This window comes from Myotis nattereri (genome assembly GCF_964212035.1).
Source record: "Myotis nattereri genome assembly, chromosome: 14".
NCBI classification, from domain to species: domain Eukaryota; kingdom Metazoa; phylum Chordata; class Mammalia; order Chiroptera; family Vespertilionidae; genus Myotis; species Myotis nattereri.
In genome coordinates this window covers 46,328,685-46,356,646 of record NC_138089.1, presented here as the reverse complement: position 1 = coordinate 46,356,646, position 27,962 = coordinate 46,328,685, and the positions used below count along the sequence as shown (strand labels likewise).

The following is a 27,962-nucleotide window of genomic DNA, read 5'->3' as shown; positions in this document are numbered from 1 at the left end:
ATGTAAATATCTGATATGCAGGATGTATTTTCATTGTTCGCGACCCACAGGTTGAGAACCGCTGCTTTAAATCAAAACAGCCCTGGAGCTTGAGGGGCTCCACTGGCTGCGACCCCCCAATATAACTTCAATGACCCCTCACTCCACAGCTCAAGCATGTCATCCAGGAAAAAACAAAGGTGGTAGCAATTCCAGGGCAGCTGGTACAATCCCAAATCCCAAAGCTTTGTCCTAAATTCAACCAATTTCATCTTTTGAAAGACAGCAGTGTGCGGAGTAACTATGGGACGCTCAGCGCCGAGTCTGCTTCAAATGATCGCCCAAGGGTTCCAGTCAGCGCCCAGGAAGCAGAGGGGTGAACGGCTCCCAGCGCGCGCCCCCCGACTCCCCGTCCGCCACCCGCACCCTCCACGCGCGCGTGGCTCCAGGTTTCCCAGCCTCCGCGAGGCGACAGCGCGGTCAGCTCGTGAGGGCGCTGCCAAGCGGAGCGAACACGCAGCGCACACGCCCGGGGACCCCCAACTGGACGCTAAGTGAAAAGGACGCGCTAGAGGACCACCGTGGAGGCCCCCGAGCACCCTTTGCAGCCGAGAACAATGCTCTTACCCAGCTCTTCAGCCCCGCCTCCCCTCCTCGCGTCGCCGCGGCCCGCCCCGGCCCGCCGCGGAGACTCACGGGATACGTAGTACGCCACGCCCACCTCCTCCTCTCCCCACCCCTCCAAGCTCCGGCTCCCTGGGGCCTGACTTCCGGTTTGCTGGCGTGGCCCCAGCGCCGAGCGCGCGGACCGCGGCAGCCCCCTTCCGGCCGGGTGCTGCTCGCCGCCAGCCCCTCTCGGCCGCGTTTCCCTGCCGCGGGGCGGCCCGAGTGGGCGCTGAGGGGACCAGCGCCCGCGGTCCTGGGCCTCGCGCGCGTGTGTTGCTGGGTAACGGGCCTGCTCCCGGCGGCGCCTCGGCCCCTCCTGCCCCGGCTGGCCACTCCTTCCCGATCCTCCGGGCCCCAGCCCACTGGTCGGTCCTGGTGCAGCCGAGGCCAAAGCAATGGGAACCCCGCCGCGGTGTACCCGGAGCGGCGGCCTTCGCCGGGGAAGCGGCGGTGTCTTCGAGGAAACCGGAAGCCCGTGGTGACCCCTGGCGACCCGTTTCCGAACGCTGGGGAATCGAAACTCCGCGGCGCTGCGTAGCCTGACTTAGGGGTGAGTGACGGGCTGTGGCCGGGGGAGGGTCGCGGGCAGTGCCGGGACCAACGGCCGCCGCGGTGGCCGTCCCGGAGGCAGGTCCTTTCTGTGGCCGGGAGCAGCCCACGCCTGGGCATCCCTGCCCCCTGCCAGCCTCGCACCCGCGCTGTTCCAGGCCCATCCTGGTCCTTCGCTTTACTTCTCCTTATTTTCGTTCCGGACTCTGACTTTCGGGAACGTCTTCGGTTTTCATTCATGGAGACTGCTTTTATGTCTAAAACGTAAGAGGGACGCGTGGCTAGGGCGGGACTGCCGGGGGCGCCCGAGCAGTGGACTTCACCCCTGCACATTGCCGAGGTCGGCAGTAGGTGCTCTTCGTTTCGCCAGTGCCGCCCCTGTGCGTTGTGCGGTCTGCGACCTTCTGCTGAGTGACTGCAACATGCAAGGTAGGCAGAGACCGCGGCCCCGCAGTCAGGGAACTCAAACAGAGACTCGCGAAAACTGCAGAACAGAGGAAAACAAAGATCGCTCCGGGATGTGCTGTTAGAAAAATGCTAAGATGATAAAAGACAGTGACGTACGAGGATTGGAATTGACCCGTGCCTCTTAAACGTGGAAGACGCTATTTTGTTTTTGTAATTTTAAATTGGATTGAGCAAGATCTCGCGGCATAATTTAAATTCCAGTTCTCTAAACATGCCATATCGAGTTTCCCAACCTGTTGTGATCACTCACTACAAGCATGTGTAAACTAGGAGCTGTGCATCCCTCACAGGGTTATTATAAAGTTTTAATGCGCTGTTGTTTCTAAAATCGGGAGTTGTGTACAAATGTAAAGTTTTAATTTAAAGAGACAGTATAGTGTCATGGGAAATCCACTGGATTAAGTCAGAACATTCACTCAGGATCTGCGTGCTGATTTTTCTGTTTGTGCACTTCACGTGACGCTGGGTAAGAGATTAAATCTCTCCATTTTCTCTGCCTCTCCTGTGGTATTAAGGATTACTCTCCAAGGTACCAAAGCAAAGTTTCTACGAGTTTTGCTGGCTCAGGAGTCAACTGGTTGATTTTCATTTCTGGCTCCCACACTTTCTACTTTTGTCTTTCTCAGTTGCTCCACCGGTGATAAGAGGAATTTCTTACCCTCTTCAGAGGTCTTAATGTAGATTTAATGAATCGTTAAAAATAAACAAGACAGTTTCCCTCAAAGGCAAAGCGTATTGCTTGACATACTATAAACACTTGGTAAATATTAATTACCAACACAGAAGCTGTCATGATTAATAAAATGTGACATTTTCCATAATTCATGAACAGAGCCAATGTGGTATTTATATTCTGGATTATAGTTGTCATACCACTATTAGAGAATACTCATTGCTAACACTAGTAACATTTAGTGTACTACATAGGTGCTCAATTACATTGAGATGTATTATTTTATGAAAGGAATGAAAAGAAGTAAACTGCTCTTTATACCTATGTTAACCCTGAAAAATTCTTATGATTCCTGGGCATGCAAATTCATTTCAGGATTGACACAGTGAGATAAATCAGTGAGGGTTATAAAAATGAGAAGGAAGTTTTTCATACTGTATATCTGGTGCTAAGTACATTTGGGGGCACTCACTGAGTTATAGGGTGTTTGAGTGCTGAGATACATAGATAGAATGACAGTATCTTGAAAAAAAAAGGCACTTATAACCCCTTTATAAAATAGTTAGGCCATTCCTGCCTCTAATTATTCATTAAAATAGAGAAAGGAGCGTTGGTCTTCTATAAGACTTAATTCTTGCTCCATAGTATCTTGACTACTCTATGAAGGGCTATTCTGGCTTTTCAGAGGTAGAAACATGATGGAAATGCTAAGTGAAGTAAGCCAGTCAGAGAAAGACAAATACCATTGATTTCACTAATATGTGGAATCTAATGAACAAGATAAACAGAACAGAATGACAGAGTTTAGAGGGTGGGAGGGAAACTGGATAAAGGAAGGTGAAGGGATTAGCTAAAGAATATATATACATAGCCCATGGGCACAGACAATAGTGTGAGGGTGGGGGTGCTGGGTGGAGGTGGGCACAGGGAGGAGGACATCTGCAATATTAACAATAAAAAAACTTAGGAAGACAAAAAGGTAACATAGAATAGAAAAAAGAAAGTAACAAATGGGCCTTTATTTAAGCCCTACCTGTCACATACTGTCAGTGATTTTAGGCAAATTGACCTCACCTGTGAGCCTCCGTTTCCTTATCTGGTAGTCGTCATTCTAGCCAAGTTTGGTGTGGACTAGTACTACATACCTTTTACTCAGTTCCTGGCAAAAATGTGAATTCCCTTATATCTCTAGTTTGCCATCCCATGTTCAGATTAAAATTTTGCCTTCACAATTTAGGAAGGTGGCATCTTAGTGATGTAGTTCAACCCTATCATTTTATTGGTGGGAAAATTTAGATCTGGGGAAGTAAAGTAATACCCAAGGCATCAGATTGTATACTAGAACCTAGATTACTGAATCTTGGGCCAAGAGTTCTACCTACCACTGAGCTCTGCCTTGTCCAGATTATTGTTGGTAATATCAGATTCCACGCTATGTTTCCTCTCAGAATGTTGTATTAAGAGCATAAATTTGGCCCTAGCTGGCTTGGCTCAGTGGATAGAGTGTCAGCCTGGGGACTGAAGGGCCCCAGGTTCAATTCTGGTCAAGGGCACATGCCCAGGTTGCAGGTTTGATCCCCAGTAGGGGGCATGCAGGAGGCAGCCGATCAGTGATTCTCATTGATGTTTCTATCTCTCCCTCTCCTTCCTCTCTGAAATCAATAAAAAAAAATTTAAAAAAAGAAAAGCATAAATTTGGTCCTGGCTGGGTAGCATGGTTGGAATGTTGTCTCCATATGCCAGGGTTGGAGATTTGATCCCTAGTCAGAGCAGCAGTCAGCCAATGAGTGCATGGATCGCTGGAGCCACAAGTCAGTGTTCCTTTCTCTCTCTCTCTCTCTCTCTCTCTCTCTCTCTCTCTCTCTCTCTCGTCTCAAAAAAAAAAAAATCAATAAAAATTTTTTAAAAGGATATAAATTTGGAAGCTTATTTGGGTTCACATCCCAGCTTTGCCACTGATTAATTATGTATCTGTTATTAAAGTATTTGTTTCCAAGACTTTCTATATAAATTAGAATAATAGTACTAAATAGAAAAAAATGCATGTGGAAGCTTGGCATACAGTAAGTGAGCAATTAATGGTAGATATTATGATGATGAAATATGAGAAGATAATCATATTTATCCCTAGAAAAAAGACCAGTCTGGTGTCAGGTATTTCTTTGTTTTCTAGTGTGTTGCACCCAGCATTTGTAGCATATCTCAACTGAGGGTCCTCTCAGTGTTAACTGTAGTGAAGACTGAAATTTAAGATTTTTTAAAATAATTCTGATTAACAATGTTTGATCCTATTTTTTTATGTCTCTCCCCTAGCCTTAAGAACTACTGTTCTGTTTCCTATCCACCTGATCTGGCAAATTGTGTCCTTCTTTCTCCATTATTATTGCAACATGTGATTTTATAAGAAATATATTTGGTCATTTGGGTAACCAAAATAATATTTCTCATATATCACAGCTCTCAAAACCCTTGGAATTTACTGAGGGATAAAAACTATGAGAGCATCTTTTGTCATAATACAGGAGTGAACAAAAGTAGCTCTACAGTTGTAATACAAATAAATACTACAGTAATTAAAAATAATACAAGAATAAACTGTTTCACATACTCATGAATGTAAACCTACGTTTGACCTCCCCTCTACATGGTCTCATCCTCAATTCGGAAATCACATCACAGCCATAAAAGTGAAATGAGTGTCTTGTTATTTAGGGGTATAACAAGCCCTTTCCAACAGGACTGGGTTTATGTTAATGAGATGACTTTTGGACAGCACCTGAGGATGGTGGCTGGCTGCCAGGAGAACCACCCATCTGATTAGAGGGTTGGAACGTTTAGACCTCAGGGTAGTGGAGAGGGGCTGGATTATGCCTATTATGTAATGAAACCTCCATAAAAATGCAGGCATAGTGAAACTGATTCTGCACCTGTGTTTACATCTCAGCTCTCCATTTACTGTGTTACTATGGAAAATTACTTAAATTTCTTCTACATCAGTTTCTTCACTTAAAATACTTTTAGAACAGTGACTGACACTAGTAAGCAATCAAATGTTATCTCAAGCAAGGACTGGTAAATAAAAACATTTTTCAAGCATCAATTAATTACCAATCTAAGATACATAAAACACCATTGAGAGTCCTCATTTAGAATGCTGTATTTGGTGTCTTAATTTAAAGGATTTTTTAGGTTCTTTTATGGCCTACAGTCCCTCTTACCTTGTCTTTCCCATGAGATCTTAAAAGGTTTCAGCTACTATTTCTCCTTTCATCATGTTTTTTCAGGAACATAACTCAGGTGGGGAAGTAACGCTGAATCTAACAACAAACGTAGATGTAAAGAGCGAGTATATTTTAACTAAGTAAGTAATTGGCTTCTTTTAGGTTTTAGACTCAGAGTTTGATTTGAATCCTACCTCTACCATTCTTCATTCAATAATCGAGTATCTTCCACACAGTGATGAGTTGGGGACACAATGATAAGCAAAAAACATGCCATAACCTCTGCCGTCACAAAGCTAATGTTCTACTAGATTTAATTTTGAACAAATTGCTTTACCCTTCAAATTCTAACCAAATGTAGATGATGCCTGCTTCATAGAATTATATGGATGAATTTAAATAAGATAATATTAAAATAATGTACATGTTACTGGGACATAGTGGACACTCAAATGTTAATTTGTCTTCTACTTTGAATGTATAACAAATATAATCAGTTACTGGTATGGAAAGAATATAGTGGAGTATGCATTAAAATATATAATAATAAGGTAATGAATTATACTAAAAGTGTTTGAAAATTTATAATTGGAGAGGCTATAAACTTGCTGTTTATATCTAAGAATGGAAATGTTGATGAGGAAGAAATATATGGGTATAAAGAGTTTAAAATTGTTTATTTTTTGACTGAAAATGGTGTTTCACAACTTTTTATAAAACTTACTAATAGCTGAGATTATGGTTTTATATGATTTATAGATATCAACTATTTTAATATTCTTAAAAACCCTATGAAGTAGTTGCTATTATTTCTTATACTTTATAACTAAGGAAACTGAGGCAGCGAGGTTAAGCAACTTGCCCAAAGTCACATAGACACTAAGTAGTAGAGCTTGGATTCAAACCCTTCGCAGTCTGGTTTCAGAGTCTATGCTCTTAACCGTATACTATACTGCCTCTAAAACAAACAGGAATTTTGAACCATTGCCTCAATATTCACATTATTCTAAATATTCCTTCTTTTTCTGTTCATTTATTCAGTGAGACATTTATATTATATATATTTACTGTTTTAAATAGCTGTCATGGATACACTGGTAGAAGATGATATCTGCATTCTAAATCATGAAAAAGCCCATAGGAGAGATACAGTGACTCCGGTCTCAATATATTCAGATGAGTCTGTTGCTTCACATTTTGCCCTTGTCACTGCATATGAAGACATCAAAAAACGACTCAAGGATTCAGAAAAAGAGAACTCTTTCCTAAAGAAAAGAATAAGATTTTTGGAAGAAAAGGTAATTATTTATTTACCTTCATTACGTTTTGTGACCCAAAGAACAATTGAAAATATTTAAAGTATTAAATATTTTTCTGTCCTGTCTTACATGGTTGTACTAAATTTCCAAGGATAACTCACTGCTAACTTCAAAACCCTAGGTACTGTACTGATAGATAGCAATGTTTCACATACGCTGTGCTGGGGAATATTTATAGAATAGGATTTAGCAATTTGGAGGGATATATGTCAGATATTTTTCTTAACCTCTTTTTCAGATTGCCTTACCTTCATAATTGTATGGTTTTTATTCAGGATCTTAAAATCTCTGCAAAAGTTATAGCCAATAAAGGAAATCAAGTGTCAAAAGAGAAAGCGCCTGGAACAGTGTTATTATATGCTTAATAATATCTTCACCAGGACTTACATCTTCTTTACCTCAGCATTCTTTTGCTTTTGAATACACATAACAAGAATAGTGCTTTTTAACTGATAAAATTTGGTCTATATACCTTTTCCTGAAGAAATCTGACATTCTTTTCTTTTTTTTAAATATATTTTTTTAATTTTTTTACAGAGAGGAAGGGATAGGGATAGAGAGTTAGACACATCGATGAGAGAGAAACATCGCTCAGCTGCCTCCTGCACACCCCCTACTGGGGATGTGCCCGCAACCAAGGTACATGCCCTTGACTAGAATCGAACCTGGGATCCTTTAGTCCGCAGCCCGACGCTCTATCTATCCACTGAGCCAAACCGGTTAGAGCCTGACATTCTGAAATGTTGTAAAATATACAGCAAGGTAGATGATTCAATTATGAATCATCAGTTCTACTTGGCTTTGTGTATTAGGAAATTTTCCTCACTTATCCATTTGTTTTTGAGTTTTAAAGTTTTAGCTTAATTTGTTTCTTCAGATCAGCATATTCATATTTCACAAGCAACAGCTTCAATAAAGGGGGAAGGAAATGGGTTCCTTAGCAAACAAGGAAATAAATTATCTGCTTGTGAAAACTCAAGGATGGAACTTGATAAAGTTTTATTCTTTTGGAGGAATAAGAGAAGAGGAGTCAGTTGTAAAAATTATTCATAATTTCTTTGTATTCATATGAATTTACTTTAATAGTGATTAAATGAATTTGTTACATTCTGGGATAAAGTGAGAAAAAGTAACATTCTGGAGCTCATAGCTGTGTGTGTTTTAAAGTTCAGAAGAATATTGTGATTCGGTCTAGTTAACATTGGAAATATTTCTGTACTTTGTGATCAATAATCTATTAATTCCCATTCTGGAATAATAATAGGATTTAATGAACTAATCCATCCTTTCCTTGACACCTTTTGTGATAATGGAAAGTAAATACTATGACTTGGAAAACAACTAAGGACTATAAAAAAATGATGTACTGTGTTTTAGTATGATAAGTGAATGTTATAAAAAAGATACTGTAAAGTATAAAATTCTATATAATAAAAGGCTAATAAGCAAATCAACCAAATGGCAGAATGACCAGTTGCTATGATGCGCACTGACCACCAGGGGGCATATGCTGAACGCCGTCAGTGCACTCCCAAAGGGGGAGCACCGCTCAGCCAGAAGCCGGGTTCACGGCTGGCGAGCCTAGTGGTGGTGGCAGGAACTTCTCCCACCTCCGAGGAAGCACTAAGGATGTCCGACTGCCGGACATCCCCCAAGGACTCCCAGACTGTGAGAGGGTGCAGGCCAGGCTAAGGGATCTGCCCACCGCGCCCCCCCCCCCCCCAGTGCACAAATTTCATGCACTGGGCCTCTAGTATTTTAATAAGTATAGTCAAACCTCAGTTCTCAAACATCTCCCATCTTGAACAATTCACTTCTCAACCCGATAACTCTTTCATGCTGATACCTGTATGATCAGTCATTCATCTCTCAGGCGACAAAAGAGAGAATGCGCGATTATGAGTCAGTTTACCACTAAACTTTACATTGTAACATCTCAGGAAATTGTGCTGTGAATATTTTCATGTTTTTTTTGCTTTCATTGCTGCTTATTATGATCAAATTTTCATTTTTAGTGTACATTTCATTTCCTTTTTGTTAAATTTTCATTTATATTTAATGTCCTTTTCATTTTAAAGCATTTATAGTATTTATAAAGTAAACAGTATATTAGACATGTACTGTGTACAATAAAGATTAAACAAAACAGGGAATCATTTGGGGGTCTGGAAGAGATTAATTCAGTTTACATTATTTCTAATGGGGGGGAATGATTCCTTTTTCAATCAGCTTTCTGGAACAAATTGAGTTTGAGAACTGAGGTTCCACTGTAAAAGCATAAAATAGAATACTTTAACCCTTTTCGGTCCAACCTCGAGGCTGACTCGACAGACCAGGCCAGGAGTCCTCAAACTTTTTAAACAGGGGGCCAGTTCACTGTCCCTCAGATCATTGGAGGGCCGGACTATAGTTTAAAAAAAAAAACTATGAACAAATTCCTATGCACACTGCACATATTTTATTTTGAAGTAAAAAAACAAAACGGGAACAAATACAATATTTGTATTTGCATGTGGCCCGCGGGCCGTAGTTTGAGGACCCCTGGACCAGGCGCTAGGAGCAGGTCCAACGTCGAGCAATAAGAACATTAAAAAGTTCAACATTCAATCCCGTCAATTAATTTGGACCAGACTGTTTGAATTCAAAAAATAACATTGTACCGCAAAGGGTTAAAAATATTCTGTCCTTTTTTGCTTTCTTAATCAGTAAAGGTTAATTGTATGGAAGTAAAATGTTCAGATAATTACAGTCCAGGCTTTATTCCTGTATTACAGTGATTAAAGTAAGATGTGATGCCATGAGAAGACTAATTGTTTTATGTAGAATACCCTTTTAAGCTTTTTCTTATTTTATATCATTAGCTTACAGGCGCTTTATTAGATGAAGAAACAAGTTCTGTGGGACGAGAACAAGTAAATAAGGCCTATCATGCATATCGAGAGGTTTGCATTGATAGAGATAATTTAAAGAGCAAATTGGATAAAATGGTAAGTTGGTTTGAAAAGAATGATATTATATATTGCAAATGAATTTTCTCATTCAAGATGTTAAAGTTAGAAATAAATATTTATTGAATAAAAATTTAAAAATAAATATGCTCAAGGCAAAAATAAAAAGTATTAATAGCCTTAGCTGGTTTGGTTCAGTGGATAGGGCGTTGACCTGCGGACTGAAGGGTCCTGGGTTCAATTCTGGTCAAGGGCACATTTCCAAGTTGTGGGCTCGATCCCCAGTGGGGAGCATGCAGGAGGCAGCCAATCAGTGGTTCTCTCTCATCATTGATGTTTCTGTCTCTCCCTCTCCCTTCCTCTCTGAAATCAATAAAATATATATTTTTAAGAAAGTATTAATAGTAATGTTTGCAACTTAATTCTATGCAAAATAAATCTATATATATATATAAAAAGCCAGTGACCGGAATGCTGGAACCACTGCAACGACTGGTTGCTATGACACCCACTGTGGCCAGCGAACCAGCCAATCAGGGGGTGGGGCCAGCCAGCCAACCTCCTGCCCCCTGGCCAGCCCTGTCCCTGATCGCCCCCCTACCCCCATAGGGGGTGGGGCCAGCTGGCCAACCTCCTGCAGCCCCTTCCCCCACCCGGCCCTACACCAGATTGCCCCCCCCACCCCAATCAGCCTGCAGCCCCTCTCCCCAGACAGCTCCGCCCCTGATTGCCCCCCCACCAATCAGGGGTGGGGCTGGCCGGCCAACCTCCCACGGCCGCTGACCCCTGATCAGCCCCCCCACCCCTTTCAGGAGTGGGCCGCCCGGCTCACCGCCCACAGCCCCTCCCCACCCCCAATCGCCCACGGCCCCTCTCCCCAGCCAGGCAACCTCCCGCTGTCTCCTACTGACAAGCCCGGCCCCTCTCCGCCCCGATTGGAGCCGGGCTGGCCGGACCCCACCCGTGCACAAATTCGTGCACAAATTCGTGCACTGGTAGTAGTCTATATAATGATGTTAGGACTTAAATACATCTAACACCACTCACTTATTTTGAAAAATCAGGACATGGTAGAATTTGTCAGTATTTTTTTTTTTTTTTAAGGCCAGTGAATACTATGTCCCAAGTTAGAAAAAGACAAAAAGATTAGTGAAAAACTGAGTTCATTTTCCCACTTTGCTTTTAAAAGGCTAGAATCAGTTTTTCAACATCTACCTGAAAATTAATATATAATATCACCTGCAGATTTTGTTGAATGTAATTTGGCATTTTCCCTACTTAACTAGAATAAAGACAACTCTGAATCTTTGAAAGTATTGAATGAACAGCTGCAGTCTAAAGAAGTAGAACTCCTCCAGCTAAGAACAGAGGTGGAAACTCAGCAGGGTATGCCACTTGTTATAAATATTCTAACGGGATTAATACATATTTTCTGTTCGTGTGTTATATCCATGATCACTTTACTTTATCTGTATGCTACGGCTTTAACTTATTTAATTTTTAGGATTATATTAATTTATTCTGCTTTCAACTCCTTTTAACTTTTCCTTAGATATAAATTGCACTATTCCTGGGGGAGAGGTGGAGGAAGTTTTTATTCAGGGCTAGTTTGTGATAAAGTAGATGAAGAAAGGAGTAGAACCCCATCCTTGTCAAAACCTTTTGCCCACTGGTATGTCCTGGCTTTTCTTCCCACTAATCTTTTGTCCACTGTTAGACATACTGTCATGGACTGGTTACAATTACTTTTTTTAAAAATTTTTCTGAAGGTTATTAAAATGTGCAGATGAGCAGTGAGTTGCTAGGGTGAAAAGTTAGGTCTGTGAGATATGAGTATTAGCATGTTTGCATGAACATTCTAATGAAACAAGCTGAAAAGTAGGCCTCTGAGAGACCTTTTGATAGGAGATTGAGATGAGATCTCTTATGGTAGTTTAGTGGGACTTTTCTAGGTAGACTAAAGAACGAAATCAGGATAAGTCAGTATTCAGTTGTATCAAGGGGTCTACAGTGGAAGGTTTATGAATAAAATTGTTTTGACAATGTTCTCGGTTTAAGTGTCAAACTTTATACTCTGAAAGGACTATGTGGAGTGATTAGTGGAGTGAGCCTCAGTTTACTCACTTTATTTAATTTTTGTCACTGTCTTAACCTTGACTTATATAAAGATTATTAATCTAATTTTAGCATATGCTTGACTAGTGTATATCTTGAAGTTCCATGCTGACCAATTTATACTTTAACCTACACAGAAAATCAAGGGTAGGGGTAAACAATACATTCTAAAACAATGCTTGCTAGATTTTTTATTCTAATTAGCATAGATTTTTAAAGCAATTACTGTTTTTAAAAAACTATTACTAATTTTCCATATATTATATTAGTTTTTCTATTATCTGCATTTTACTAGCATAACTTTTTTGAATTGTAAGTAGAAGACAGAAAAAAAATTGTGATGTCCCTCTTTTTTTCAGTGATAAGGAATTTAAATCCACCTTCATCAAACTGGGAGGTGGAAAAGTTGAGTTGTGACCTGAAGATCCATGGCTTGGAACAAGAACTAGAACAAATGAAGAAAGAATGTAATAATCTCAGAATAGAGCTACAAAAAGCCAAACAAACGGTACTGCAGAGTTAAATTGAGAAATTCAGATTCTGTGTGCGTTGTATGAATGACTTAACTAGGGATAAAATCACAGAGTTAACAAATTCTAACTACTTAGAGTTACATTCTCTGAAAAATTCACCTATATCCTCCCGTTTGTGCTAAAATCTGATATACTGTATACTTTTAGCATAATCCCAGGATTATATAATTTTGTTGTATAAAAACTAACTTTTATAAAGCTTATTACTTATTAATGTATTAAAGCCATTCTTTCAAACTCCCTTTCCTTCAATTTCCTTAAGTCATTTTTTCCTCTGGTTTAAAGACAACTCGGATTTGTTTCCCTTTTATTTTCCTTAATAATTTAATAAATACAGATACCACAAGAGACAACTTGATTTTTAGAATTTTAAAAAAAGACTTTACAGAGGCCACTTGTTTTCAGAAGTCTGATACTTTGGGGCAAGTTTAATTTTCAGCAAATAACTGAGAATTCAAGAATTTGGGGCGGGGGAGAGGAGAGCAAACCCAAAACACCCTACTTAGCTGCTAAAGTGTGGTTAGCTTAAAGTCATCTATTAAAACACAGGTGCCTGTCTGTCTTCACCAAGAGTCTATTTACTAATATTTTACATTGGGTTCTAACAAGTTTGGATACATGTTTTCCAATGTCATAGCAAATAATGCCAAGGATAAAAAGAAGAGATGATGGAGAAGCAGGGTGGTGTGAGAGCAGTGCAGCAAATGCAAATTTTAAAAGTTATGGATTCAGATAGCCTTTATATGCATCATATATATAGTCATGTATTTCAAACTAAGGTACCCGGCTGGATAATTATTTCTCAGCTCAATCATTTTGCCCATCTGAGCATTTCAGCACTATTGAGCTGTGTCACCTACTCGAGGTGCCTCTGCATGTCACTAAAAGAGTACTTCCAACACTTCCCGACAGACAGCCAGGATCTGCTTCTGAATCCCAACTGTCCTTATATAGAGTTGACAGTCCTCTCATTACTACAATGCAGTCTTTGTCTAAGGTGACCACTGGTTAAGAATGAGCCAGGAATCAAGAGTAATACCATCCTGCCTTGGCCTTGACGGAATGAATTCCTGTGAACTGAACGAAGAACTTGTCTTGGAGCCCCCAACCCTGATAAAGGGGAAACAGTACAAAAATTACAGTCAATTCTTGTTAGAGCCAAAATGTTTTTTTTCCTATTTGACATCTCAAGTTGATTTTCCCAGCTTTGAACCTGTGACTATGTTCCACAATTCCTTCAAAGGCTTTTAGCATCCTTTCCCACAAGCCCAGGCGCCAGTAGCCTTGAGAGGCTCCTCTTAAAAAGATGTACTTGCAACTAAAAATCTGCACCTTGAAGCTCTGAATTATAACTGTCAAAAGCTCAGAATGTATAAATTATGCATTCGACTTCAAATAAGTTGATAGCTTGTATACATAATGGGTATTTCCTTATAGAGTAGGAAACAGTATCATGGAATCATAAAAAACTTGGCTCATAATTGTGGTATGTATGTGTTATAGTTCAGTTCTTATTACTCTTTTCCACTAGATGGTGCTAGGGGATAAATTTGCTTTTAGTTTAATTATTCATCTATCATAAATCACAGAAACAGACTTGAAGATAGAAGAAACTTTATCACTTCTTACTATTGATGAAACAATCTGAGAGACTAAGAAACTTTGAGTCTAAGGTGAGATGGGGTGAATAATTTTTTTTAAAAAGGTCCCCACCTTCATTGGAATTTATTTGGCAGGGAAAGGTGAGATATAAAGTTAAAAATGCTTACAACTAATATAAGAAAATAAACCAGGAAAGGGAAGAGTGGAAATGCTTAATTCATCAAGGGTTCCAGATTGGAATCTAATATTGACATTGTGGGATGTGTAATTTTAAGTCTTGTTTCAAAGGTGTTGGTTAGTCAGCATGAGAATCAAAAAGCAAGCCAAAGAGAGAAATATATGTTCACATTAATAATCTTATATCTACTATAGCCATATTTATAAATATTTTTAAGATAGTACTTTCTGTGAAAGATACAACACCTTCTGAAAAGTGATACATCATCCTACGTGAACATAATAGTGTTTTTTGGTTTGTTTGCTTAAATATTTAGTGAATTCATTTGATTAGTGTTTAGTATTAATGAGGTCAAGGTTCTAGGGTCATTTCCACTATGGGCCTATTAGACCAGCGGTCGCCAACCTTTCAGACCTCACGGACCACCGGTTGGTGACCGCTGTTTTAGACTTTCTGTAGCCCCCAATATTCCAGCCCTTGTTATCCAGTATAGTTGATACTTTGAGAAAAACAGCCACCATTGCCAAAGAAGTATAGGAAACACTGGATCAGTAAAAGGGAGATGGTGTAGATGTCTAAGGTCCCTAATAATAGCCCATTCACAATGTACTATAGTGTACTGTAAGGTCTGAGAAGTCCTCTAGTACAAGAAGCTGTTTAACTTGAGCAATGTTTCCCAAGCCATGGGTCAGCCCCTTTATGGGAAACTCCCACATCATATGGCACCAGTCAGGAAACAGACCCATACTTCCTTTTAGAAAACAGGCAAACTAGTGACTGGCTAGGAACTGGATTTTTTAATATTAGAGACAATTCATTTGTGCTTAATGCTAGTTTACATTTAATTTTTCTGAATTGTTAGGCAATAGCTGGAAAAATATTTTCCAACCCAAACTGTCCTATTTTTAAAAATATATTAGCTTTAAAAATGAAGGTTTCCAGCACTGGCCGGTTGTCACTCAGGTGATTGGGCATGCGCCAGGAGGTTGCTGATTTGATTCTCGGTCAAGGGCACAGCCTGGATTGCTGGCTCCATCCCCAATAGTAGCAACCGATGTTACACTCTCATATCAATATTTCTCTTCCTTCCTCTCTCTCTTAAAAAAAAAAAAAAAAAGTCAATAAACTATTCTTTAAAAAATGAAGGTTTCAATTCTACATATATGTTTCAGTATACATTAATTTAAATGTATATTTTTAATCAGTGATACAAAGAAACTAAAAGTGACCTGATGTGATTCCTTTATCTCCTATGGAGAACAGGAAAGAAAAATGTCCAAGGTCATATGCTATGGACCTTGTGTGACTCTTGGGCCAGTTCTCTTTTCCCTCTATTGTGCTTCCCAAGATAACAACTTAAAAGAATTTTTAGTTGGTATTTTTTGAATAATCAGAGATCCAAAAATGCTTTAACTCTTATAATAGAAAAAATTTTAATATTTTACTCTCCCAAGTTCACAGTACTCACAAAGTCATACAGCTTTTTAATGTTCCATGTTAAAACATATTTAGATTATGTAAATAAAAAATAAATTCTGTTCTCTCAGTTTATACGGGCCACTTCTGCCAAGTGAATTAGTACCCATGGTAGTGATTTTTGTTACAGATCCTTAAATGATGCACTGAAAACAAGTGTGTTACAGTTGTCTTGAACATATCTACTTTTTAATGTTATTTTTTTCTGTCATATCTATAATCTACACCACTAAAACTTAAAATATATAAAGGATTTTATAGACTTGTGGAATAAGGAAGTTTATGCTGATCTTTTTAAAAAATAACCTGTTAAATTTTGGTACTTTAAAAAAATATCAAAAAGTGAAATACCAATAAAACTTCATTTTTTCATGGAATTCATTCACATGTACCTTGAATGAGCATTACTTTGTTATTTGTTACCCTTTTTAGAATATAGACTTTAGATTTCAGGAGTACATTTTGTAAGATTCCAAATTCTTTTACATAAGAGCATTTTTTAAAATTAAAGCATTAATGACTAAATAATTACAATTGATTTTGAAATATCTTGTATAGGTTTGGAGGTGTTTTCATAAAATTGAATATCAAATCTAGTTTATGCTGTGTAGTTATAGACATATTCTACTCATCTGAAAGATGTGTCTGCTATTGAGAATAAATAGAATGTAACAACTTTTAAACTTTTTTAAAACAAATGACAGGATCCATCTCAGGAAGACAATCTGCAGAGCAGAGATCTCCAAAGACAAAGCATTTCAAGGTATGAACATTATTCAGCATTCAAAAATAATACATTCTTCTTCTATAGACTACTTTGTATATAGGTACTTAGTTTTTTTTATTTAGCCTTAAAAACGGGTATTACTTGGGTACTGCATGTAATGTTTATCACAATATATAAAATACATTTAACTCAGTGGTTCTCAACCTTCTGGCCCTTTAAATACAGTTCCTCATGTTGTGACCCAACCATAAAATTATTTCGGTGCCACTTCATAACTGTAATGTTGCTACTGTTATGAATCGTAATGTAAATATCTGATATGCAGGATGGTCTTGGGCGACCCCTGTGAAAGGGTCATTCGACTGCCAAAGGGGTCGTAACCCACAGGTTGAGAACCGCTGATTTAACTGATGCTTAAAATATGCTTGAACTTTAGTAGAAAGGTGCATAATGTAATGCCTTAAACAAAATATTTGAACATTCAATAATATTTTAGGTAGGATATTAGAGAGTTAATTGTGTAGAAGTATTCTGTAATAAATCCTAATTTATACATAGAGATTTATGCAATTCTTACACTAATATCACTTATCTTAAGGATAAACCTGGACAGCCTTAGTCTTTGGTATAACATAAATTCTTAAAAGAATTATCCTTCTGGGATAAGAACAAAAGTAGTCTCTTAAGTGTGCAATAAGCATATGTCTAAAAAAAAAATACCTGCACACTTTAATTCAAAAAATACGTTATTGCTAAAAAATGCTAACCATCAGAGGTAAATGTATAGTGTCAATTAAGAAAACTGGGCTTTTATATAATTTTACTTTGTAAGCAGGACATGTACCCCTTCTTGATATGTGGATAAAAAGGTTTCATTACACTTAAGATTTAGAAATATGAAATATTTTAAGGGGGTTAATAAGGTTGTGTTGACAATATGCATATTGTGGGTGCTATGAAAAATGTTACCTCCCCCCCCCCAAAGCCAGTCAGTTATTAGACTAGATAACTAAAAGATGGTTTTGAGCAGCAGCATGTTAGAGTGAAGTAAATTCTTCTTGGACCTGTATCCTCAAGTAAAATTTGGTAACCTAGTTTGCCAAGTTGGCCTGAGAATGTGGGTGAAGTGCCTAGCATATAATAAATGCTCAAACAACTTTGTTTGTTTCATCTATTGCTTTTAGTGTTCTCATGTTGGATGCTTTAGTGTTGCATCTCAGTGTTTGAGTAGTTTTACAAGTTCTTTATAGAAACCATATATATTACTAGGATTTTGCTTGCATGGCATTTAAAGCAAAACTTAACTTTAATCCCCTGCCGGGTGGGCAAAGGGGGTCAGTACTGCAGTATAATCTCAAAGATGCCTTGTTAAGTGAAGATTAGTTGGAATTCTGCTAAAGATTTGTGGGTGACAACTTTCCTTTTCCAATTCCACTTGAGTAATATTTAAACATTTTATTTAAATAGATAAAATTAAAAATTAAAAATAAATTTGTAACACTATAGCACTTTAGTGTTAGTTGTAAAGTAACTGCCATTACTTCATTATCCACAAGAGGGAGAGCTTGTTCTTAGTAATAATTTCAGATATTTATATCTGTAGTTTTCAATCCAGGTGACATTAAGGACAAAAGAAAAAGACTAGATCAGGGGTCCTCAAACTACGGCCCGCGGGCCACATGCAAATACAAATATTGTATTTGTTCCTGTTTTGTTTTTTTACTTCAAAATAAGATATGCGCAGTGTGCATAGGAATTTGTTCATGGTTTTTTTTTAAACTATAGTCCGGCCCTCCAATGGTCTGAGGGACAGTGAGCTGGCCCCCTGTTTAAAATGTTTGAGGACCCCTGGACTAGATAGATGTTCAACTTCGTGATCTAGCTGTTAGTTTAACATAATTTATAAGCAGTCTTCATTAAACTGAATTGGAAAATCTGTATCAGACATTGCTTCTAATACCTCTATGATAATTCTCTTTTATTTTATATGCTTAGCTATTTTGAATGTTTAAATATGTTTGATATTCCAGTATCCAAACACTATCTTGGTATTTGCTTTTCTTTTCTACAAGTCAGGTACTGATATACCATCTCATGCCAATAACGAAACACTACTTTTAGGCAGCATGATTCATATTGTGACTGTCTCCATGAATTATTAGCACACATACAGTGTTTATACTTACCGCTATGTAATGAGTAACTCCGGAAAGCACACCAAATGCCCAGGTTTGCATCAAGGACCAACAACTCTCTTCACAATGAAGATAGGTTCCTATGTGAAACATTCAATGTAGCACCATCTCAGATGTTTACTGGTGAAGTAGAGTGGATTAATTTTTGTGACATAATTATTCACACCTGTCAAAAACCTGCAAAAAATCCCTGCGATTTTTAAAAATATATATTTTATTGATTTCAGAGAGGTAAGGAGAGGGTGAGGGAGAAACATCAATGATGAGAGAGAATCATTGACCGGCTGCCTCCTGCACAGCAACCTGAGCATATGACCTGACTGGGGATCGAACCTTGACCTCCTGGTTCATAGGTTAGTGCTCAACCACTGAGCCATGCCAGCCAGGCAGCCCTGTGATTTTTAATAGACTACTGGTGAACAAGTGATGTTTACAACAGACAAAAACCTGTAGATTTCTCTTAGAGGCAGTAGAAAGTATTCCACTGCTACTATTGAAAGCATTCTGAATGGAATGGAATATTTTGAGAAAAATACATATGTAACCTTACATAATTCAAAATAATTGTTTTTTAATATATCTGTTGCTTCTGTGATTAAAATAGGACATTAGATTTAAGTATCAAGAGTATTATTCCTTGAAATTTGTTTTAAAAGGTTTTCATTTAAAGCTAGACAAAAGTTAAAGCATGAAGTGACATATCTGTCCAATTTTATTTCATTGCTACTAAAATTACACTAACCTGTACGAAACAATACTGGTCATTTGACATTATGGTAACAGTTGTTCTTACTCTAATATTTTATGTATTCTAGTTCAGCAAAGTTAAAAATATATATTGTAGATTTTGATTTATTTATTTAATTAAGGACCTAAAAAGGGGATAAAATCATGAATATCCAAATAAGAATATTTAGTTGAAGATGAAAGTTATTAAAAATTAGGTTTAAAATAACTAACATAATTTATCAGATAATTGAGGTAAAAAATACTTTTAATCATAAAAACGAGAGGCATTTGTGAAGTTTTTATATGATCCTCTCTCCCTAGTTTTTCCCCCCGTACCAGGAAATCATCTGGCTTTTCATGTCTTATGCTGTCATGTCACATTGGTTTAGTACCAACAGTATGAGACAGCCCAGTCAAACATAAAAGAATGGAATACATGAAACCCATATTTTATTTTAATGGGGCTTGGGTGTACATTCAGCAATTGATATGAGTATTTCAATTCACATTGTCAAAAACAGAATAATCATAAGATAAATACAAATTTAAAACCCATACATGAATATCACTTTAGTCTTGATCAGTTATTCCTTACTATTAAATGTATTAACACAATTGCACTGTAATTATGATAAAATCTCAATTCTGAGACTAGAACTATAGGAAACTCTCATTGGTTAGAATACTTTTTTTCATAATACTCTTCTTTTTAGTATAGTTCAGTTAATTGCTAGAAATTAGGTCAGTGTTATTATTATGAATAAAGTCTTTTCATTTGTTATAATGCCCTAATTAAGTATCTTTCAATTATTTAATGAGGAAGTTTTAATTTACATCATCTCAAAACTAATTCAAGCAGAAATACAAATGTGAGCATTTCTATTTTAAAGTTATTCTCTTCCGTTCATAAAGAGAAGAATGACCATTAACTTTTTTTTAAACCCTGTATTTCAGTGATGATGTGCAAAATGTATACTGGGAGCTGAAGAGAGAAATGTCTAATTTACATCTGGTGACTCAAGTACAGGTTGAACTACTAAGAAAACTGAAAACCCCAACTGCGATCAAGAAAGGCAAGTCAATGTTTGCCGGAAACCACTGATTCCAGCCAAAAGCTTGAAGAGCAACTAAGCTATCGTATCTTATCAAAATCTCATCAAATGAGTTTGATAAGCCAAAGAATATATAGTATGTTCACAGCCTACCCAGTCTCTGCTTTGGCTTCAGTCTCATACTGGTCAACTTCACACATAAAGGTGTTGCTGATGTGTTTTTTCTTCAGTACTGTATTCTTTCCCCTTGTGGCTTTTTTTCTCAGCCAAGTGTTGCTTATGTGTATAAGGCTGAGGTGTTAAGTTTGCTCTAGTTGACCTTTTACCACAACTACTTCATATATTTGAAAAAAAACAAAAAAACACCAAGACACCCAAAGCTATTTTTCATTACAGAGTATACCAAAGACCTAGCTCTTTCAATTGTTTGCTTTGAAAAAAGTAACTTTGATTCATTATTTGGTTTTCATTTTTTGCAAAGTTATTTTTTCTGTCCATGAAAGATAGGTTATTTAGAAGAGAGGCTAGATGTTTATCCCCTTCAGCCAAACAAAAATTTTCATTGCTTTTCCTTTCATATTTTACCTGTTTGGCTGACTAAACTTTTAGAGTTTTGTGTTAACTAGTAGTGGTTACTTTGCCAAAGCTATTTTTATACCTCAGAGAAAAATCAGTGCATTTATACCTTTTATTACATAACAGTTGTATTTCTGAGAAGTTGTGTGATATAAATTTGAATGCCCTAAAATTTACTTTTTAAAGTAATTATATGACTTTTTATAAAAAATAATCATTATCCAGTTTTAAATTGTTTATACTTCAGATTGTCCCTAGAGTGCAAAAAATAAAATAAAATTGTATTTTATAAATAGCTCTCCTCAGGAGTATACACTAGTGGGCGGAAATGTTGCATATTGTGAAGGAAAACTAAGTTCAGAATTTGTTTCATTTTCTACAGTTAGTGACTTATGAATCAAAACAAAATAATATAGTGCTTTGGCAGGTCCTCACTTAATTTATGGTTCATTTTGTCCTTGAGTTTTCTAGTGGCCAGGGTTATATATAAAGGAATATTAGTTGATGGTAGAAATAAGACTTCTCTTAAAAGGGACTCATACAGTAATTTTGCAGTGAGTTTTCAGCGTGGCTCTTTATTTATATAATAAATATAATTTCCAAATAATAATAAAGGAAAAATGCTTTCCCTATTTAGAAATGGTTCATTCTTGTGTCTTGAGCTGGTGATAAATTTTTAGTGCTTTGAACTATAAGTTTCCTAGGACATTTCGTATAACAGTGGCAGGCTTGAGGCCACCACTCCTCACTACAAAATTCAGTGCTCTGAGGAGTAGACAGAGACAAGACTAGATTACCTTTTTCCTGACTACAATACCATCCTGTCCAAAAGCTGAACAGTATTACTTCCAATTCTCTCACTCCTGTCTCTCCTCCCAAGTAAAAAGACAGAGCTTATTTTATAATGTGGTTCAATTGCTTTGTTCTCAAACTACATAGAGTTGAGCTCAGTTGCAATTGGCATCCTTTTTGGCTTAGGATAAATGATCTTTCTGCCCAGGAATTGGAAGAGTAACAAAATCTCATACTACCATTGTTTTGACTGTGGCTAAACAATAGCTTTAGAGCAGTCTGTTTTCTAAGCCATTACATGCTTACTGAAGAAATTTTTTTTTTTTAACTTGGCTTATATTGTGACAGTAGAACTTACATTATATGTATTTCATAAGATACTGGATTATTTTATAGCTGTTATTTAAACTGTTTTAGTCATAAAAGCCTGAACACATATTATTTAGGTCTCACCAATTCATAATATAATTCTTTGTGAAAAAAACTTGCTTTCGGACCACCTATGGAAAAAAAAGATTTGAATAAATAAAGGAATATGATACTTAATAATAAATACTGAAATTTGAGGAAAGCCTTCTTATTCTCTACTGAAGTAAAAAGTCTGCAAGCCTTCTCTAGCCACATTAAGAGCCCTGAACAGAATCTTTACTTGTATTTTAACTTTATTGGTTTCCCACTTTTAAAAATTTTAAATTCTTCACCTTTAATAGTGCAATGATACAGGCAGGATAGGATTACTATGCTGTGTCCATTTTGCAAGTGAGAAGAGTGATACCTGGAACAGTGCAGTGACTTCCCTAAGTTGGAAATGTTCACTTTACTTCCAGTTATAAATTCAACCAATTAATGTTAATTTTATGATAAAAAATTCCATGACAACTGACATTTGGCCTGTACTTTTCTCTTTTAACGTGTGCCCCTGTAGGATTCATGGAAGACCTTGGGAAAGAAAGCACAAAACTGCACTTGACGAATTTCACTGCAACATACAGAAGACACCCCCCTCTCTCACCAAATGGCAAAACTCTTTGTCATACCACATCTCCCCCTTTACCAGGAGATGTAAAGATTTTATCAGAGAAAGCAATTCTCCAATCATGGACAGATAATGAGAGACCTATTCCTCATGACTGTTCAAACTTTCAGGAACACTACTCGTATGGCAGAAATTCTCTGGAAGACAATTCTTGGGTACTCCCAAGCCCTCCTAAATCAAGTGAAACAGCATTTGGGGAAACTGAAAATAAAACTTTGCCTTTACCCATCCTGCCACCCCCGCATAACTTGGATCAGCGTAATCAAAACTGCCTTTATAAGAATTAATTCTGAAGAGATATGTGACTTCGTCATGAGGTTGCTGTACCTCCCGCAAGTATTCTTGAGAAATTATTTAATAAACTGAAAGCAGGTTTCGATTAAACTTTTGCAGAGTTCTTCAATGTACACATTTGCACATACTGTAACGTATTATGTAGTTGATTTTCCAGTATGAGAGCAACCCTCCAGCTTCACATTCTGGCTAAGAATCAGATATATACTACTAATAAATTAATAAACTTGAGGTGTTTCAAAAAGACAGTCTGTCTTTGATAATGTTTGTACATTTCTGCCTCACATAAAGAATGGAATTGAAAGTTTTTAGATATGGTTTTACAAAGCATGTGAAATGTCTAAATAGCTGTTCATTAAAAATAGAGGAGGCCATTAATATAAGAGAAAATTTATATAAGTTGCTTTAAGTTACATAAGCAAATGACAATGAGAATAGTTACATTTCCTGTTGAGAAATATATGAAAAATATAAATAGTGGGATAACAGTATTTAGGTTTTTCCATCTCTATATGCTATTGTGTTTCAAAATTTAAAATCATTTTTAATCACAATGTTTTTGATAAAGCTTAGAATTGCAATTTGAATTTTAAGACTTGAAATAACCTGACCACAGAAGCCAACTTTATCCCAGTACATCTCCAGTCCTAATTGAAAAGTGATGAAATAGTTGAAAGTCTATGTAGTGTGTGAATAACTATTATAATCCAATTAGAAGTAGAGCATCACAAAGGTTTCAGTCTAATCTATCCCTTCAGGGTCCATAATGAAAATCTAAATGTGTAATTTATAAAGTAATTTTCTTCAAAGCGTCTACAGTACACTCACTTATTATACAGAGCAGCTTATAAATTGTTAGATTTTGGTTTGAAATGTAATGTGTTACTTATTGAGTGATTTTTAATTAACTGATTTAAGAATTTTAATTCTAGAAACCAAATTCTGTGCCATATTGATATCGTATAATTGCAAAATGTCCTCAAACTTTTTTATTCTAAGTGGCCTATCATTTATAAACAAGAAAATAACAAGGATGGCTTCACATGGAAACTTATATCAATTTTTCAGGGTTGCAGTATTAAGAATACTAGTCATAAAATGTATTACTTGATTTCATTCATCCTTTGCCTGAGATAAAGTGTTTCATGTGGGAAACCTTTAGCCTTTTTAATAGACAGTTTCAAACATCCATTTTAAACTCAAAAGAATATCTCAGATCTCATCTATATTATCTGAATAGCATACATACATAAACAATGTTCACTGTTCACCATATATTTTTTTTTGTCTTTCTATTATCTTACTCACTTATTCAGGCTTGTCTGTGATTAATGGAATTGGTGTCAGATTCTGGAATTTATTCTGACCAATGAACACAGCTGACTCAAGGGAGTAGAATCTCCTGCCAAGTAACAGAACAAAACACAATATGCATAAAACTAATACAAGACTCCAGGCGTTAGCTGAAGGAAGCAACTACCTGTGTAATATGAAAGCAGCAGAAACTATTTCTCATGTTGTTGCATAGGCTGTAGCAGCTGTATATTACATCTAATCTCTAATGTAGCTGACTGGTTTGCCTTTTTTAAAATCAAGATTGGAAATTTTACTATGTAAAGAAAATAAGTTGTATGAGATAAAGGCTTGGATAATGTTATGAACACTGCAAAGAAATTAAAATTATTTTTATGTGAAGTGGAGGTGAAATTTGTTGATTATATATTCCAAGGTCTGGTACTAAATGTTTGTTGTTAATTTTAATTCATATAACAGACATTTATCTTGTTAAACTAACTTCTTTTGAGTGAGAAAATGCTTTTCCATCTAAACAAAAGGGTAGCTATCAAAACAGAAAGTCAGTGGTTAATGTTCTTGGCAGTTTAAAGTGCTAAATAAATGTTGTGTAAGATTACTTAAGAAAGATTAACCAAAAATTATTTGTACCCAGCCTTAAGTATTTTTAATGTATACTTAATTTTTAAATGTATACTTTATCATCTCTGTTCTAGGTAAGATGCAAAAAGAAATGAAAGAATGGCCCATCTGTAGCTTATAAACTTGCTCCAAAGAGCTTCCCCTGAAAATTTCTTTATCTTCAGATTTTTATAACAATATCCCAATTCTGCATATCCATACCAATGAAGAGAACACCGCTAACAACAAATAGCCACTCATCCCTTCCTCTTGATCCCCTATTAGCTAAAACAAAATTTACATCTCTAAAAGGAAACTGAGGTTCTGTCAAAACGGAACCTAATTCATAAGCAGAGCAGGGACACCTATGTGAAACATTAGAAAACCAAAATAGGGGGAAATTCAAACTTTAGAACTAAGGGACTGAATCATGTGAAAACAAAGTAATGATCACATCCAGATAGCCTACCTGGGGAAGGTAGATCTTGGCAAAAAATCTGTGGATTGTCACAACAAAATAATACCAGCAGAGGCACGAATGAGCAAGCAAGACAAGAACTGAGGCAGGTATATAGTTGTAGATGTAGACTTGAGTGTGCATAAGCATGGATAGTCTAAAAGCTATGACCAATAGTTTAGTTTTTGACATAATAAAGAAGGATGAACTTAAATATCTAGTACCTAGGGGGAAAGTAGCATCTATAAGTGAATTTTCCATATAAAATTGAAGTTGGCCACTCTGATTCAAATCAAATTATAAAATAGCCACATATTATATATTTCACTAACTTTTTAAAGTAAATGTTTTGCCTTTAATTAAAAACAAAAATTAGTCCTGTGCTTTAGGAAACGCACCAATAAAAAATGCCAACCCTATGCTATGTGACCTCTAGGCTTCTATATTTGTTTTGCTTTTTTCTGCTCTAGTAATCTCCCTCCTTTGGATCTGTGGCCTGGGAAAATGTGTTTTCTTTGGGTTTTAAATAAGAGTAAAATAGTTCTTTGAGTGATTCACTCGAGAAAAGTGTGGAACATTAACTATTGGTTCTTTAGGGTCCTCTTTAAGTTCTTTAAAAATGTCAGATCTATTTCAGTGGTGTTGGGGACAAATTTAAATCTTGTCCTTGTAGTCATTTCTATTTGGGATTTTAATGAGAACTGTAAACATATATAAAATATACTTACCTGGAAACTGGTTGCAATAGCTGTAGTAAAGTTAATAGTTCATGGGGGTGGGGGAGCAACTTTTAATATAAAAGCTCAACCTGGGACCATATTATTACATTGAGACAGAAAAATTTTGCGTTCATTCCAGAAACCATTATTATGTTATAAAATGGTCATTTAGGTTTATAAAGAAGACCTTTCTTTAAAAAGATTAAAGTATTTTCAGTAGCCAAATTAACAGGCCAAGGAATATAGTGATACATTTAGAAAAATTTTCATCAAAGATGTTTAAAATTAATTTTTACATACTTATCTACCATCAATATTTCCAAATAAGCCTTTAGTAATAATAACAATAACTAGCCATTAAAGAGCATTTACCATGTCCAAGGCTCTAGTCTATGTACTTACACTACTCAGTCCTCACAATAATTGTATGAGACTTATTACGAGTTGTATAGCTAGTAAGTGGAGAACAAGGAAGGATTCTGTTTCATAATCACTCTGCTGTACTTCCTAGTTACTAACACCTTTGATGGTTGTCCATTCCTGTTTTCCTTTAGTTACTTCAGGTCCCATGATTAGCCTTCACTCTACATTGATAGAGAGTAAGATAAGATCTATATAGAATCCTAAAAATTAGTAGAACTAGAGTTGTGGAAAATTTTTGAAAAATCCATAATGACCAGGCAAACTATGTCCCATTTCACTATTTATTTCTATCTCATTTAATAAACTTAACTTTAAAATTTTTTAAAAAAAACTTTATTTCAGATAAAATTAGTATTTCCATAATTTAGGATAAGCAGACACACTTCCTTGAGACCATTATATTAGGTAATTGTGATTTCCATGAATAAAGTTAGTATCATGTGAGTATTTGCCTACATGCTTGTTGGAAGCTTCTGTAGCCTTTTCTTGGTAGGAATTCCAGTTTTTCTGAATTCTTCCCTTTCCTTCAGGTATTCCATTTTACATTCTTCATAAAAAGCAGGATCAGTATAGCTATAAAAAAGAAATGAATATCTTTTAAAGTGAATCACTCTGCAAGTATTTAATATAGGCTTACTTTAATAACATTCAGATATCCAGTTCATCAGGCACAAATATTAGTAGTAGATTTTAACAGCTGAAACTAAACTAATATTGAATGTCAATTGCAATTGAAATTAAAAAAATTTTTTTCAAAAGAAGATTTTTAGTAATGGTCATAAATTCACTGTAAACATTACTCCACCAAACTAATTAAAGACCAGAAAAATAAAAAGACCTAATGGTAACGGCACTATCCCAGGATATAATGAGAAGCACACTCACTGCCTATCCTTAAGGAGCCCATGGTATTACAGAGCAGACAGGTAAAGAGTGAATTATAATTAAGTATACAAAGTGCTGTGGTAGAGGTATGGCCCAGTGCACCATGGAAAGATGGGGAAGAAGTGAGGAAGGGGGAGATGTCAAGGGGAAATGCCTGAGCTGCAGTTTGAAGGACCATCAGAAATCCTATAGAAGGTACGTATGCAAAGGCAAAGAGATGAGGAAAAACTACGATGCATAAAGAACTGTAGGTAACTTGGAACCACTATGGCAGATTATGCACATAGGAGAAAGGGCCTGAGATGTAGCTGGAAAGGGCAAGAACCAAATCCTGATGGTCCATTTATGCCATAGTAAGAAGTTAAAATCTATCCTGAAGATGATGGGGCACTATTAGGAGAGCAACTGTAAGGTCAGCTTTGTGTCTTAGATGAAT

The 27,962-nt window shown here is 36.7% G+C and overlaps 3 protein-coding genes across 10 annotated transcripts in view; 1 reads left to right on the top strand and 2 right to left on the bottom strand.

The window, feature by feature from the left end:
- Nucleotides 1-660, bottom strand: part of ZCWPW2 (zinc finger CW-type and PWWP domain containing 2) — an 80,300-nt gene extending 79,640 nt beyond the window's left edge. Inside the window, exon 1 of one of the 3 annotated variants that reach the window (XM_081105820.1) lies at nt 607-660. The gene's annotated coding sequence lies outside the window, so the exon portion shown is untranslated. The remainder of the gene's footprint in view (nt 1-606) is intronic. The other 2 variants (XM_081105819.1, XM_081105818.1) reach the window with 2 other exon arrangements.
- Nucleotides 436-24,823, top strand: AZI2 (5-azacytidine induced 2). 3 transcript variants are annotated; one of them, XM_081105816.1, is made up of 8 exons: nt 436-1,195; nt 6,637-6,854; nt 9,737-9,862; nt 11,110-11,209; nt 12,298-12,446; nt 16,432-16,490; nt 20,333-20,451; nt 22,724-24,823. In XM_081105816.1, exons 2-8 carry the CDS (start codon nt 6,642-6,644, stop codon nt 23,119-23,121), a joined length of 1,164 nt encoding a protein of 387 aa, XP_080961942.1. In that variant the 5' UTR covers nt 436-1,195; nt 6,637-6,641; the 3' UTR covers nt 23,122-24,823. The 3 variants fall into 3 exon arrangements, with proteins under 3 accessions (XP_080961942.1, XP_080961943.1, XP_080961941.1); XM_081105817.1 differs by having other exon boundaries at nt 783-2,128; XM_081105815.1 differs by having other exon boundaries at nt 858-1,623.
- Nucleotides 21,685-27,962, bottom strand: part of CMC1 (C-X9-C motif containing 1) — a 63,415-nt gene continuing 57,137 nt past the window's right edge. Inside the window, exons 4-6 of one of the 4 annotated variants that reach the window (XM_081105822.1) lie at nt 27,098-27,214; nt 24,437-24,530; nt 21,685-22,298 (exon numbers count right to left, since the gene is read on the bottom strand). In XM_081105822.1, coding sequence (XP_080961948.1) covers nt 24,437-24,530; nt 27,098-27,214 — 211 coding nt within the window. In that variant the 3' untranslated portion in view covers nt 21,685-22,298. Of the gene's footprint in view, nt 22,299-23,507; nt 24,531-25,962; nt 27,215-27,962 lie in introns of those variants that run through there. The other 3 variants (XM_081105823.1, XM_081105824.1, XM_081105825.1) reach the window with 3 other exon arrangements.